Below are 16,828 nucleotides of genomic sequence, written 5' to 3' on the forward strand. Positions count from 1 at the left end.
GGGAGGGGAGGGGGAAACACATAATGAAGTACAAACATCTTCCTGTCCTTATTCTGAAAGTAATATGAAACCGTTGTTGCAGGTGGGTGGCAATTTTTAATGAAATGTAGCATTTGCCAAGACGAAGCTTATGAAAGAAATTAGTGGAGAGAAGTTACTGCAGTTAAAGTTAGTGAGTTAGTGCCCAGTCATGTGGTAGTGTTGTTAGTGACAAATATTTAGGATTCCCTCCATTCCTTAAATATAACTGTTATCTTTAATGATATGCTTAGTTAGACCAAGGCATATCTCTCCAAAGCTGGGAGAGACTAACAGGAAAAAGACGACTGTCTTACAAGCCAGCTCCATTTCTGGACCTGCTTCAGAAACGGTTATTTCACACTATTTTGTCGTGGTTTAACCCCAGCCGGCAGCCAAGCACCACGCAGCCACTCACTCACTCCCCCCCACCCAGTGGGATGGGGGAAAGAATCGGAAAAAAAAAAACCTCGTGGATTGAGATAAAGACAGTTTAATAGGAAAGAAAGGAATGAAAAATAATAATAATAATATGACAATAGTAATACTAAAAGAATTAGACTATACAAAGTAAGTGGTGCACAATGCAATTGCTCACCACTCGTTGACCGATGCCCAGTCAGTTCCTGAGCAGTGATCCGCCCCTCCCAGCCAACTCCCCCCAGTTTATATACTGGGCATGATGTCATATGGTATGGAATATTCCTTTGGCCAGTTGGGGTCAGCTGTCCTGGCTGTGTCCCCTCCCAACTTCTTGTGCCCCTCCAGCCTTCTTGCTGGCTAGCCATGAGAAGCTGAAAAATCCTTGCCTTAGTATAAACACTACTTAGCAACAACTAAAACATCAGTGTGTTATCAACATTATTCTCATACTAAATCCAAAACACAGCACTGTACCAGCTACTAGGAAGAAAATTAACTCTGTCCTAGCCGAAACCAGGACATATTTATGCTCAAAATATATAGCTTTGGTATCTTTCATGCTATTACAAATGTTTCTTAGGTGCTGGTATCAGGTTGACAAGACAAATATTCAGGTATTTTTAATTCTTAATAGATTATTTAATAATCCCATAGCATACAGCAAATAATTGAGAACAACAGAAATTTAAGTAAAATTTTCTTACAGAAAAATCTACAAACAAGTTTACAAATATAGTCTTAAAAATCCCTCACAAGTGATGGCATTTTTCAATTCACTTACAAGTCAAGACATTCATCAAGATGGGGGTTTCTGACCTCCTGACTTAAAGCCTTGCTTTGGGTTTGGCTATTTTCAATTTTCTATTTTACATATGCAACAGGAGCATACACATCTTTAGTCCATCTAAAAAGAAAGAGAAGCAATCAGAGTTTCTCATTATCCATTACCGGAAGTTAAAAAAACTTCTTAAAAAACAGCATCTGTGATCCAGGAAATTTAATCTTTCCTAAAACATTAAACATTTAGATTACTATAAAGCATAGGCATAGAAAATAGCAATCCCACATACGAGTGACAACAAATCCACCCCCAGACATCTTCAGACATTTAATGACCTTTTATTTATGTTAATAAGAAAAACAGTAAAAACCTATAGTATAAAAAGTCTACTAAATACAATAGAAGAACAATGCAAAATTCCTCTCATTTAAAACAGAAGCATCTACACAGCTTGATGCTGAAAAGAGCTATTGAATGATTCTCCTCTGCATCTGGATGATGGCATTGAAACCCAGAATTAATAATGAAACTAATATATGTGTGTCATTTCTTTAAAAACTTTCCAGATATGCTCAGTGTAAATGAGCAATCATATATTACTAACCGCACATTGGTGCATTCCACAGTAAAGCATTCATAGGAATTTAAGATGTTAGCTATACAGCAACCCTTGCGAGAAAAGAATGCATTTCCCAATATGTAACTAGTCAGCTCTACGATCCAGTTCTCAGCCCTTAGTCTTCCAGCAGATAGTTCGGGTTGACAACTAGGTATGGATCTTCATCAAAAGTCTCCTCTTCTCTGGATCCTCTCAGTCCTGACTGGGACAGTTCTATCAGAATGTGATCCTGCAACAGACAAAAATTTGTATTCAAACAAGAACAGAAAGGTTTGTTTGTACTTTTTGAAAGGCATCTCCTTTTTATACTGGTAGCACCTCTTATTGATGAATTATTTAACCCTTTTAATTGTGAACTCCCTCTTTAACAGGTTCCTAATCAATTACGTTCAGTGGAAATCTCTTATATGTTGTATGCCTTCTGGGAACACTTCAATCTAGTGGTTTTGTACCTTTAAAAGTGAGAAGTATTTTATATTTTCATTTTTTTTCCTCCAAACTGCCCTAATGCCCCAGTGACTTAAAGCTATCCATTGAATAATGTGTTGGATTTTATTTCTGTATCCTAATGTATAACTAACACTATAGAAATACAGAAAAATATCACTTACACTTCTATAGGGACATAATATGGCGCTCTAAACTTTTACTTACGCACATCTCTAATTTATTTCAGTGTTTTCTCTATAATTATTTTTAACAGGTATTAAACAAAGAAGGCATTTATGCTGCATCAGTCAATAACACGGAAGCACAAAACATATTTCTCAAATTAGGAATGTATTCTATTAAAAATGAATCATTGCACTATATAAGTTAAAACCTTTTCACTATCCACACATCTCTATACTTACATAATGTGTAAGTCGGTGAATGACTCTCTCTATGATCTTCTTTTTATTTATTAGTTCTTCTTCAGATTCTATTTCAGATTCAATCTCCTTTAGATACCAATTAATAAGTTCACTCTTCTTTAATGATGAATCGTCCTCTTCTGCAAAGAAAATAATTTGCATAAACACAGTGGCAGTAAGATACCATTCAAACTGTAAGAGAAAAGGATTTATATGTTAACATTTACAATGCTGAAAAGAAAAACATGCTTTTTAAGATGCTTAAGAAACATCAGACTTTCTTCTGTTTCTTAAATCATCATATTTTGTACAGGAGGCTGTTGTATCATGGTTTAATTGGAGATATTTAGATTGAGAATTGAAGCTTTCAGTTCTATGCATCCCAGCGGCTTACAAATCAAACGAGCAGCCTAGCAATCACATCAGCCTTCAGCTTCAAGAGAACGCAGTCATAAGGACTCGTACAACTTTCCTCTAAGTAAGGGCAAAAGAAAATAACTGTCACACAAAGCCAAAGAAGTCATCCTTCTACATGTACTCAGCATTTTGAACAGATATTGTAGTCTCCACACCCTTCCAAAAACTTCATAGCATTGGTATATGCTATGAGACAACTGCTGCATTTCATTACAGGAGTAGCCTCATTGCAGCTGAAATATTTCATCTCCCCAAGAAATGATGCAGCCATTTGGCACATACTGGTTAAGTATATACTTTAGGCTGTGGTTGCTGGCATGCATTAAAGCTCTCGCTACAGTTTTCATTGCTGCTGACTCTTCTAGTTAGGTTAAACCAGCAGATGCTACAAATCCTTTTCTGGATCTGCTCTGTTGACATGCTCCTCGACTTAGCAGGTTTTGACAAATGGCTAAGATACGAGAGCTAGAAAGTCCAAGAAGTCATATTTGTATCATCAGATGTAGTATAGCCACATGTGTACAGGTTCACACCTGACCTAACAAGTTCGGTGTCTCAGCAGGAGTGAAAATCGCAAGTGCAACAGCATGAGATGTAGTAACAGTTGCTCCCTGAACCCTGGGTCTGCCATCTTTTTAATAAACAAATTCTTACCTTCCTCTGCTTTCCTGAGGTGCAGCACCAGGAGATTAGAAATTCGTCGATACTCGGAGAAGCCCAGTCTAAGAGAAGCTTTGGGTGCGGCATCTTTGCTCATGTCCTCAGAATGGCCATTGATCCCATTCACAAGACCACTGACCCCAGCTGGAGCTTCTGCCTCACCTGTTTGGACAAATGCCCAGGTTTAAATCTGTAACATCTTTTAACTGTTTAATACTCTGAGCCACTGAAGTGTTGCATTGACCAACCAGGTGAGTGGACCCACAAGGAGGCTGAAGAATTAAGAGAGTTAAGAACAGGAGTCAAGATTCCTAGACCTTATTAGATAAGAAATAGGTGAGAAATTGAAGAGAAGCTTATACTCAAACAAGGTAAGCTGTAAAGGCTGGAAGTACTTTCCCCTTGGAAAAAAATCTCTACAAGTAATTTACCATTGACTCCATCTTGGTCCTCTTGATCCTCCATTTGCTGTTCATCATCTTGGTCTAAATTGATGTCAGGAGTCTCAACTCTAATGATGGACTTATTTAAAAGCCTGAAAGCTTCCTTCACATGTTTCGGGTGAACCTGGGGAAGATTTGAAAAAGATGTACTAAATAGGCATGGTGGCTCTTCTAGTGTTAAAAGGTTTTTTTTCCCAATAGCTCCAGAAACTCACCCCTGCCTGACAAGTATTCATCTCACCTGAGTAATCCTAAGCAGTTAAGACTCTGCAAGTCAAACTACATCCCACTACAAGTACTCTGAGTTCACACAAGGTTATGGAGGGATAAGCAGCCTGATGAATCTTTCAGGCTTTAGCAATCATGTGGAGTCGATAAAATTTTTACTTAAGCCAAGAACATTTTGAAGAAAGATCAGTGGAGCAAGAAACATGAAAGATATGGGTCTGAACAGAAACAATATGAAAAAAAATATATAATTAATGAGACTCTCCTCCAGAATTGAAAAGCAAAAAATGGAAAAATCATCTTTAGCTGAGCCATAAACTAAAAGCTATATGTTTCTTTATAAGCTGAATTTAATTGAAAAGAACCCAATGGGTGCCCTTCTCACACAACCAGTGAGCAAGTTTCTATCACTGCATGTGTCACGTAATCCATAATTAGCATTTCAAAAAGTCCGCTGAGTTTTAAAGCAGGGACTAGATGGATAATAGTCATACTACAGTTAACAGCTATAACACAATATATATTTCAACATTAGTTGACGTGAGGAGGAGCTTAGATCACAAATACAGGTACTCTTAGGGAGGTTCAGATACTTTGATGAACTTTGGCTTTTTAGATTGCAGATGGAAGAGAGCTACTACGCAAACTTAGGAAAGACACTGCCAACAGCCCTGGCTGATACTAATACATGACTGTTCTTCCTATTTGTCATGATTTAACAGGTAACAGGCTGAGAATGCTGATACAACTGTAATGCAAAAACACGCATGTTCTCAATTTGGACCAGCTGATCTCAGTTTTATAAGACACACCTTAAAAACAGTATTTCTGGCATACAAATTCAGACCAAGTATGACCACATCACAAGTGAAAACATGATCCAAGCTTTCCTCCTCACCCACAGGATTTACACATGTACAACACCATAGTCAAATAGCAAAGCCAGAACTCTCACAACATTTATATAAACATGTACACAAACTTTCATCAAAAACCTGATACCTCATCACAGCAGTGCATACGGGCCATAGCTTCAGACAGCCGAATCATGCTTTCCAACTGTCGCACTGTGATTCTCCAGGATGACTTTGTCACTCCAGAGCCATCACGCTGCCGTAGTCGTTTATACTGCTCCACTATAAAGTCCTCAGATTCCTTAGATATCTTTGTGACATAAGACAGTATGACAGTTTGCCATGTTAAAAGTATTAAAGTTTATGCTTCTTCCATCAGATCAGCAGTTCCAAGACTTTTCTCTACTAGCTACTGCTTTTCTCTGAAATATTCTATACTGTCACATATACTATACATAAATATAATGACAATCATATTATAATTATATCGTAATAATTACAGTACCAATGACATTACAGTAAGTACATTGACACATAATTATTTTACAGTAGATTTTTTAGCATTTCTATTTTTCTGTTCCACTGACTTGCTTCCAGGCATAATTCATGCGTGTCTCTACTAGATTGTTCTATGTTTATTTACCTTTCATTCTGCATGCAAACACGCACACAAGCATACACTCCACATACTAACACTGACTACAGCTTTGTGTACACGCTTTTTAACCTGAGTCTATCTGCACATACACAGACCCAGGTGGAAAACAAACTCCCCACCACGTGGAAATGAAATGGGAGTTTTCAAAACTCTGTAAGGGAGGGTGTCCTCTCCTTCTATTTCAGAACTCCACTAGAAGAACTTCTGAAAAATCTAACACACAGCCCAGCCAAGCTGCTATTTGGATAGACCACAAAAATTTGTACTTAAGAGCAGTTTCCCATGTTCTGTATTTTACCACAAAGAAAGCAAAGAAATATTGAGGAACAATACCCTTTTAAAATAAAGACAAACAAACTGCTTGATTAAGCAGTAAGTCAATAAAATACAAAAAATCTCTGCAGCAGCTGTGTTGAATAACCCATGCCCTTGAGGCATGAGAAAGCTATGAAACGACCCCTCAATCATTCTAGACAGAGGTTAAGAACTGCCACCAAAGCAGTTAAGACTACTGATTATAACATAGTCTCAGCTGGGCTAGCTGGGTTTCTGGAGTTCAAAAAAGAGAGTACAAGGCTCCAAAATACGCCACGTTTCTAGATAATAACTGAGTTTACGGCTCCTTTCTTGAGAGAACACTACACTAAGTGTCTTTGCATTTGCCGGAAAAAAGCATGATACAGAGTGACTATTCCTTTGGACCTCCTCATACAGAACAACTTACACAAGAACGTAGAATTACCTTTGGTTTAAACTGTCTTGCAAACAGCAGATACCTTCTGATATCATCTAATGAATAGACACGATCAACAGATTCTTCTACTCTGGAATGCAGATCCACTATGCGTCTGGCAATGGCGTAATCTGTAACCTGGGATATTATTGCTGTCAGATCACTTTCACAACATCAGCCAAATATCAAAACAACAGCTATATTCTTCCTTCCCATTCCCTTCTCTCACTTGCACTCCTCATGGCAGAGCTAGTCTTTCCAGAAGCCAGATTCTCTGCCAGAAGATCTAGGAGAATGCCCTGGAGGTTTTTAATACAAGGAAACATAGCAGAGAAGGGATAAAAGGCAGTTTTAGGATTTATGAACTCTTGCAACTCTCCTGGGTTACAAGTTAGCCATAGAACAGGCAGAAAGCAGCACTTTGCAGCGTGGGAACTGCTTTCTTCCTTTTCAGCCTACTCTGTCTCTTTCATCAGTCCCTTCTCAATTAGATAATCACTCTGAGCAAAACAGTAGACACAATAGTGCTGAACCAACATTAATCTCTGTATCTCATGCATTCCCAAGGCAAACACCACATAGACAGGTGGTAGCAGTCTTAGCCTTAGTGACCAGCGATTTGTAAAAATGACTAATGGTGTTAAGTTTGCAGGTCAAAGCACTACAAGATGAAAAGGCAGTATCCTTGTATTCAGCAGAGCGTGTTCAAATTTGTACTGCCAGCTTCTAACTTCACAGACAAAAGAAAAGCAGAAGCAAGACGCTCTCATGAGATCAGCTTCACCTAAGATTTCAGAGGGCCACCGAGATGGTCAGAGGGCAGGAGCACATGATGTATGAGGAGAGGCTGAAAGAGCTGAGTCTGTTCAGCTTGAAAAGAAAGCAACTGCCTCATTGGCAAGTATAGATGTGATGAAGCCAGATTGTTCTTACAAGTACAGACTGACAACAGGCAACCGACACCAACTGAACCATGAGAAATTCTGATTAGCTATAGAAGTTATTATTATTTTTTAAACACATGAGAGTTGTCAAACATTGCAGTAGGGGCCTAGAGAGGCTGCAGAATCTCCATCCTTGGCGATACTCAAAACTCACTGGGTCAAGGTCTTGGCAACCTGTTCTCAATGATCTGCTTTGAGCGTGAGGTTAGACTAGAGAACTCCAGAGGTCTTTTCTGACATAAATTATTCTACAATTCCTTAAAATTACCTCATTACACTCATCCACAAGGATGAAGAAGAGATCAAAGCGAGACATGATGGGAGCTGACAGGTTTATATTCTGTTTCAGTGACTTGGATCTGTCATAGCGCCCGCCAACTGGGTTCGCTGCAGCCAAAATGGACGTCCTGGCGTTCAGGGTAGCCTGACAATGGGGGGAAAAAAAAAAAAAAAGAAGAATGCTATCTGTGACAACTTGCTAAACCAACTCGTTGCAATTCGAATGGGTCAGCATAACATCTTTTAGATGGAGTTTCAATGGAGGTATTACAGCAATCACTCCTCAAAAGAGCCCAAACTCTTCTAACCAGCCCTTTCTAACCGGGTCTCTGCCCCAAGACACAGTCTGATGAATCAATATTTTAACATTGTCACACTCTTGCCAACAATACCGAAACAAGCCCTTAAAACTGCTTTTCACAACACTCTGTTTTTAACACTGCAAATACATGCTTTACTTCTACAAACCCACACAAATCTATATCCTCTTCTGGGGTTAATTCAAGGTTAGGATTTTCCCATTTTCTGTTTCCTGTCCACTACTATCTCTTTTTTCTTTTCAGTAACGTTTCTGATCTTTTTGGGGTATGTGGCACAAAAACTTTGCAGGCAAGTGATCTCTGTCCTGCCACAGTGAGGCAGCTGCAGAGCTGACACGAAAATCTGACAGATGACGCTAGATCAGTACATGTAACAAAGTCAGGCAATCGTACAGACTACACAACCAGAGGAACAGCGCAAGCTACCTTTACTCCTGCTTTAGTAATGGATATAGTCTGCTGCTCCATTGCTTCATGAATGGCTACTTGATCCCGCACGTCCATTTTGTCAAATTCATCAATGCAACAAACTCCCTGCAGCAGAAGAATAAAAAATAATAAATCACCCAAATTCAATCACTTTTGGGAAAAAAGCATCATTAAGACAACTTGGGGCTCTTTGTCGTTACTCAAAAACATTCCAGGGATGCAGGAACCTCTCTAGCTCCTGGACTCACATTATCCGCCAGCATCAGTGCTCCAGCTTCAATGACAAATTCATGAGACTCTTCATCTTTTACAACAGCCGCTGTTAGACCAGCAGCACTGGAGGCTTTTCCACTGGTGTATACAGCACGAGGACTGAACTCATCCACATGCCTATGGAAAGAAATAACAGCGAGGAACAAACTTAAAAAGTCAGATTAAAACCTGCAGAAACAAGATAACTGAAATGCAGTGCTGCTTTCAACCTCTCAGGCCAGGCCTTGTTCCTCCCTTCAGAAAGCAAATAATATTTAGATAGGCCCTCCCACTTCTAATGACGTTTGCGTAAGCCTTGGAAACTAACCCTTACCTAATTGCAGTCTATCACAAGTCTGTTATTCACCCGTGGTTACACCAGCAGAAAAAATAATCCAGACCTCCTCCCACAAGTTTTCTGCTGACTTCACAAGCTAACACAGCTCTTTACGGGTCAGGTGAATATCAGCACAAGGGAACAAATTGCTTCATAGCAGGAAGCAGCGAGACTGACCACAGGCAGTCTAAGTCAGCTTTTGTGGTGCCTCTACATTTCTGAGTTGCAGTGTATGCTGCAAGGACCTCAGCTTCATGGAGAACGATGCAGACGTAAATGAACAGCATGATAAAACAAAACCATATTAAATAGAATTTCCAATAAAAAAGCATTATAATATAAGATGTAGCATAAAAAATAATTATTTCATAATTATTTTTCAGGGCTAATAGTTGTCTATTTGTCCAAAGTGTTGGCATCTACCAATTTAGACTAAGCTAAAAACAGGAAAAAAAACGCCATTAATTCATCTATCTCTGATATTTTAAGATATGCAATAAGTTTTGTATTTTTAATATTCAATGTCTTTTGAAAATATTTGGAAATTCATACTTTCATAACTACCTAAAGAACAAAAAAAAGTCTTAATTCTTTCTTTGTTATTACCACAGGGGCTTGTTGAGTTTGCTTCAGCCCTGTTCAAGTACTTCAACCACATCCAAACAATTCCTGGAAAATATTCCTGGAAAATATTCTTAAATATTATACTTTCCTTTCCTCTGTTTAACATAGAAAAGGCACAGTACATATTTATAGCTTTAGGCACACTGGACAATATTTAAATACTGAGTTTTAATGAGATACTTACTTTAGAAATTGACTCTTGGCTGTACTTGGATCACCAACAACACAAACATTAATGTCCCCACGCAATGAAGTGCCTTCTGAAGTGGTCTTAGGAACTCCTCCAAAAAGCATCAGCAGGACTCCACGTTTCACTTCATCATTACCTGCCCCAGAAAAGACACTTGACTAAAAATCCAAAGAAAACACCACATTCTTTCTATTTAAAAAAAACTTCAGCCCACTAGAATTTTAGAGCATTCCACTCAGAATTTACCTATTTGCTAAACATCCACTAAAACTGCATTTATGTGCTTGATACAGTTTCAGGGAAGAATGACTCAGAAAGCGGCTGAATTCCGTTATGCTACAGTGGCTCAGAATATGGGCCAAATTCAGCTGATCAAACTTTTCAGACATAACCAACATAGGTCCTCAAACTAGCTCTGAGCCAGAAACAACTGCAAACATACACACACACATGCATGCACAACAGCATACAAATATTTTGAACCCTTAAATCTTTTGAAGGAAGCCCATATAAAATAGAGCCTATATCCAGCTGTCAGCTGTAGGGTTTAGTAGTAGATCACCCAACAGCAAAACCAACCATTTTGACTAGTCTTGCAGGCATTAATGACTAAACACAGGAAACAGATTCTCCTTTTCTAGCATAACCAGTGCTGGAGGGGAGAGTTTGTGGTAGCTGGCATAGGGCTTTCAAGCTTTCCAAAAATGGCACCACACGGACAGCAAAAAGAATTGATATTTTCACAAGTGAAATCTTCCCTCTCTGAGGCAATAACTGGACCCTTACCATGGATAGTGGGGAAGAGGCTGGTGCACAGATTATGGTAAAGGTTCTTATCTTGGCTCATTTCAAAAACCTTTTCCCACTCTTTCACAGACATTTGGTTTTTAATGCTTTCTGCAGTCTGTTCTTCATCTCGGAGCTCTTTTCCACCAAACTAAACAAAGGAAATAAAAAAAATAAAAGTAATAACATGGTCACTACTGAATGTGAGTACTGCAGACAGGAGGTTACAAAAACTTGCTCTGTAAGCTGAATGGAACACATTCAGAAAAGCTGACCTTAGGCTAAGGAAGCTCATCATCTTATACCTTTAAAAACCAATAGACAATTTCCTAGGGGGCAAAATCAATGGAGAGTAACTTCAGTTAGTGAGAAAAACCCAGGAGAGATGCTTGTCCAGAGACTAAAAAGAGAGTAAACCAGTACGGCTTCCTTTGGCTAAAATTTGCCTTTGTAAGCATTCTTCATTAACTGGAATTTACAAGGTCTTTCACTACTCTGGAATGAGGCAGGAAACTTCTACACCCAGAAAATAACAGATGCTATTTTTATCCTCTGTGACAGTGAAGCTGCTAGCAGAATTATAGATTAAAATATCATACCACGCTGAAACCCAGCCATAGTCAGTATTACTTATTACGTTGTAGTAACATCTCAAGATGTTATGTGATAAACCAGAGGGAACAAGAAGGATTGCCGTTTTCCCTGTGACAAAATGAAGCAATAGGATTTCCTCGAGGAAAAGGAAATGCTGCAGAAATGGATGAAAGCTGAATGGAAATAAATGGACGAGTTAGCTCTTTAGAATAAATTGCTAACATTTGCAAACAATCACATCTGTGAAAACTGCTATGAACCATAAAGACAAGGAAAAAAACTTGCTATATAAATCCAATCAGGATATAAAGACAGTCAAATGCACAGGAAGGTGGTACTCATACCTATTTAAAGCTTTATCCATTCCCGCTTTATCCCGCTCCCACTCCCTAGTTTGAGGTAAAACCATACAGAGCAGAAATCATCAATACCTTTAAATCTATTTTCTTTCCAGACTCACCCGTGGATTTGTTGGTGCAACATAACAAGCTAGAAAGACTAGCTTATATGACAGCTCTCTGACTCCAAGGGCACGAAGTCCTCGGATGCCTTCAGTTTCATAGCCCTCTGTCCCGCTCACGCGGGAGCCGGTTTCGGCGCGCACCCCTGCCATTAGAGTGGGAGTCAGAACAGCAGTTCCCAGAACAAGCAGGAGGAACATGTCATCGAGGTCATGAGTGGTAGCAACAAACCTGGTGTTGAGAGCTGGGACACATCAGGCACGACAATCAGTGACCCTGTGAAGTCACATTTGTCACCTGCCTGAGCAGACTCCACTGCTTCTGCACGCAAGATCACTTCCACGCTGCGAGGAATGCTACCACGCGGCAGCTCGGCCTGTGTCTCCTGAATGCGAACCTGGGGAGGGAGAGAACATTAAGCACTTAGCAGATGTCACCAAATTTGAAACCACTTCAAAAGCTTAGCTGCTAATGAATATAGTAAGTAGCTGCCATCCATGCCAATCATGAAGTTCCTCTTACAATAAGACAAACAACCAAAAATCCCTTCACTAATCAGTATCTAAGGAGTCTTGGGGAAACTTACAAGGATACACATGGGCCACAATGATAATTGTGAGGGCTAGGAAAAGCAACCTGAAGAGTCCAGTTAATGCGACTGACACAAAATATTATTGCAGGATGTGAAGTGCTGAGGATTTGGCAGAGTAAATCAATCTGGAAGAGCAAAACACTGCAGATACTAAAAGACACCTCTTTTCATACTCGTATAAAACTACACATGATGCACCTACAACACGAGACTAACAATGGCTCGAATATGTGGGTTTTCAGTGGCTTACTTAGACAATAAACGTCATGCAACAAAACTGCTTTGATACTATTCATAATTTCCCATGCTTAAACATAAGCCTTCTATAGACAGAAAGAAACAATTTGCAGAAATTCCACTGCCTTTTCTTGAGGTCTTTTCTTGATGTTGACAGAACCAAAATTAACTGTCTTCAATGTGTAGCAGTACAAATGCCTTTCAACTACCACAGGAACATCATCGTTTGTCGTCATCCCCCAGCCTCACCACAGTACCTTCTGGAAATCAACAAATCTTGATTTGTTTGTGTCCAGCAGGAATCTCCTTCTGTTGGCACAGACTGGGTTTCTGCAGATGTTTGGCTGCGTGTATTTAAATTGCTGTTCCACGTCTTTAATCACTGTCTGGCAGTCGAGGCACAGGAAGGTTCCACTTACAAGCTCAGGATGGACTGGGTGGGTACGTACCACCTGTCCACTGATACGCATCAATGAGCCAATTTTTGCTGAAGTCAGTTCTCGAATTCTGTTTAAAACAGAAATTCATAAGGATTAAATTCTTGAGTTGACATTTTTAGGCCCAGGGTACTACCCAAGTACTAAGATGCAACATAGTTTCATTCAGTCTGTGACTAAAGAACAGTTGTAACAGATAAAAGAAACAAATTTACTAGAATATAGTCTCATTTTATGATTTTACATAAACTTTTAGATTAATACTAAAGGTCAAACCAATGCAAAAGTTACTTCACTGATACTTCAAAAGCTACATACTCCGAATCATTTTTTTAAATTAGAGAAGTTACATTTGTGTGTGGAATATGATGAATGTAAGTATCTGAGTATGATTCACAAATGAAAAACTGTTTCAAAAAATATCCTGCACAAGATCAGGAAACTTCCTCACAATTGTATTGGTCAACTGTACATTTCACGCTATATAACCAAAACATTTTCAGTATGCTTTGACACTTTTTTTCCCAGTAGTAAAAATGCACAAGTTTCTGGAATTAATAATCATCTTACTTGTGTCTGGTAGGTAGATCTTGGAATGCAACATAAAAGTCCTTGTTTGAAGGAACATTTCCATGGTCTCTGGCGAAAGTCTTTACTGCTCGGCAGAGGTAAGGGTAAACCCTGAAATATGGAAAATAAGTTCAAATTTTATAGAAGCTATCAAAATGTCTTCTTTGCTTTAGACTACATCAAAGGCTTGTATCATACATTTCCAGGTTCTGGCTTTTACTGCCACATTATGTAAGAACACACAAAAGCTAATCTAAATATGCTAAATATGAGATTACTGCATAATAATGCCATTTGCTTTATTGTCTGGAAATCGACTTTTTAAAGTGTCATTTTATGGCACTTTTATCCTTATATTAAGAAGTAGATCCTCAAAATAAGCCACTGGCTCAACAAAATATTTTCAGAGTAAGAAGTTCTAGAGTTTATTCTGTATTCCTGTATTGACCATCTACTTCTTTACCAGAATAAATGCAATTGCCTAGTTAACTAATGGTTTCCAGAGAGGAATCCATTAAGAAATAAGTTTTGATCCAGTAAAAAAAAAAAATTCTTAAATGTAGGTGTTTTCAGGATACAGAAAGCAGATAAACCTCTTGTTTTTTACATAACACATCAGACGTTATGGGCCTGAGACCTCAGCATTGCTCAGCTCTCAGGTAATCTCCACACTTTACCTGTAAAATTCCTCCTGAATAGTGGTAGAGAGCTGCTGATTGAACTGCTCCAAATCCGCAAAGCTTACAATCAACGTATTCCGCTCTGGCCGAATCAGTTCTTCAGCATCACGCAAGTATTTGACCTCCCCATCACTGTTCTGGAACCTGAAAGCGATTCAGGAAAATGTTTCAGAGTTACATATCAGGCTGCAATTGAATACTTCTGAATTCAGGAGAGAAAGAGAAGGATTGCCCACATTAAGGAGCGTGCAAGAGAACGACAGCATCCCACAGTCCCTTGCAAATGCGTTTTCCAACAATATTTCTCCTTCCGCCCCCCCTTGCTACATCCGTTCTATGAACACCCCAGCACAGACACACTGGATCTGCATTTCATACAGCTGGTTTGCCACATAGAATTTTATTTATGGTTTAACAATGACTCTGCACCAGCAAAACGGGTTGTGTTTTGTGTTCCTCAGGGTGATGTCAATGGTTTCCTTGTTTGCTGCTGAAGGGTCCCTCAGGAGACAAAACGTAGGGAGTCAGACGTATTAAGGTATAACAACCAAGCCGCAAAAGGGATTTTCAACCTGGCTGTCACAAAACTTTGTTTAAAGGGGCCAGATGCACCTAACAAAGTCCCATTGAAAGCTGCTTGGGAAGGATTTTGCCAACCAAGGGAGCGCCGCGCTCCCTTCCTGTGCCCCTCGCGAGGCAGACACCTCAGGGCTCAGCAGTGCCTCAGCGGCGGGCCCAGACGACGGGAGAGCTTTTCCGACTGAAACACGAGGGGCAGGGGTGACAGGCCCTGACAGGATCTCACCCAAATGGCGGCCCCCTCTGTGAGGCGCTTGCGGCCCGCCGCCTCCTGACGGCCCTGCCCGCCCGCCGCCAGGCCTGGCCCGGCCCCTCTCACTCACTCCTCTAAGAAGTCCTGGAACAACTTCTGGCACTTCTCGGCCACCTCATCGCGGAGCTGCTGGTGCTGCTGCGTCGCGCCCGCGTCCCCCGCCGCCACCGCCAGGTCCATCCCGGCCGCTGCCGCCGCACCAGCCCCACAACCCGACCCCACAGCAGTTCGCGCCACAGCGCACCCCACGTGCGCCGCCGTGCCGCCACGCCGGCCAATCGCCGGCCGTCGGCCCGCAGAGCCCCGCCCCGCCTCCCCCGCTCCCCCTTCCCTCACGGGCGTTTTCGCGCCAAAGGCGAGGGGCGCGTCGGAGCTGAGGGCGGGGCCTGGTTGCGCGCGGGGCGGCCGTTGAGCGGCCGGCGGCGGGAGGCGGATTCCTGCCGCGGGGAGGGGAGGGTTTAGCGAGTGTAAATTCCGGCGGCGGCAGGGCTCTGTGAGGGGCGGCTCGGTCCGCTCTGTGGGCAGTCAGCCAGCTTCGGCCGCTGCCGTCAGCACCTCGCTCCCCAGCCTTGTGTTTGGCTTTCTGTAACTGCTGGGGGGTTGGTTGGTTGGTTTTGTCAGTAAGTTTGTAAGTGCTGTGGAGGTCTTAAACCTGCGGTGGAGGAACGCGTCCCACAAGTATGTATGCGTCTGCTGTGGGTGGCTTCAGCATGGTCTTTAGCTATGGTGAACTTCTGCAGGTTACTAGACCTGCAGAAGCAGACCAGCTACAACAACTGGAGTTAAAACTCCACTGGTACACCCAGGGCGCTGCTGAGGAAGCACGGAGCCATGGAAGCCCCTGCACTGTGTGCAGGAGGTGTCTCGGGCAGCTTCTTGCTGACAAGACCCACTAGGTAGGCTGCACCTCTGGCTTCTGAAGGACTAGCTTCAGGTGAAAAGGGTGTAAATTAAGCCAGGTGAGGGTCAGGCCTTAGTTTGGACACTTGGCTCCTTGTTTGTAACGTCGTGTTTACGGGTAGGATGGTATAAGGTAACGTTTGCCAAGTGATGCCATGGCTGACAGCCATTACTGAATGGCAGCTGGGGCCCATGATGCCTGCTAGTGGGAACGGTTTCAATATCTATGAAAAATTGCTTAGAATCGCTCTGCCACCTGCAAAGTCATTAATCTCTGCCTAAACTGGGAATTTTGCTGTAATTAAGGCAGCTAAGGGCTGACTCTTTTTCAGTTCTGAAACACTTCAAAAAGTGCTAGCAGCACAAGCTTCCTGCAGTAGTGTTATTTCATGTTATGGTGTACTTGACGTATCGTGAACAGAGTCTTAATTGCAAAATGGTAAAGGCTGCCTGGCAGTTTGGTTTGTTGGGTATAATAAGATTCAGCTCTGCACGGTTCACTCTCTTTTCACTGCAGAGGTCAGAGCAGAGGTTCTGGCTGGGTTAGTCTTTTTTGAAAATTGGTATTATTTTAATGCAGATTATTGTGCTTTGGTACATAATTATAGCTTTGTGAGGGTTTTTTGTTGTTGTTTTCTTTTTGAAGACAGCTAAGGGCTAAAGAGGTGGCAAAGTA

The 16,828-nt window shown here is 41.1% G+C and overlaps 1 protein-coding gene across 1 annotated transcript; it reads right to left on the bottom strand.

Moving 5' to 3' along the window:
* Positions 1-1,065: 1,065 nt before the first annotated feature.
* On the bottom strand, positions 1,066-15,432 carry MCM6 (minichromosome maintenance complex component 6). The gene is made up of 17 exons (XM_050900071.1): positions 15,323-15,432; positions 14,418-14,564; positions 13,741-13,851; positions 12,991-13,240; positions 12,136-12,301; positions 11,904-12,049; positions 10,850-11,000; positions 10,058-10,199; positions 8,909-9,050; positions 8,658-8,765; positions 7,901-8,056; positions 6,698-6,826; positions 5,446-5,607; positions 4,204-4,339; positions 3,767-3,934; positions 2,696-2,835; positions 1,066-2,070 (listed from the first exon to the last, which is right to left on the bottom strand). The coding sequence occupies exons 1-17, from the start codon at positions 15,430-15,432 to the stop codon at positions 1,957-1,959; spliced, it is 2,478 nt and encodes an 825-aa protein (XP_050756028.1). The 3' UTR covers positions 1,066-1,956.
* Between the last annotated feature and the right edge of the window lie 1,396 nt (positions 15,433-16,828).

This window comes from Gymnogyps californianus, chromosome 7, assembly GCF_018139145.2.
Source record: "Gymnogyps californianus isolate 813 chromosome 7, ASM1813914v2, whole genome shotgun sequence".
NCBI lineage: Eukaryota > Metazoa > Chordata > Aves > Accipitriformes > Cathartidae > Gymnogyps > Gymnogyps californianus.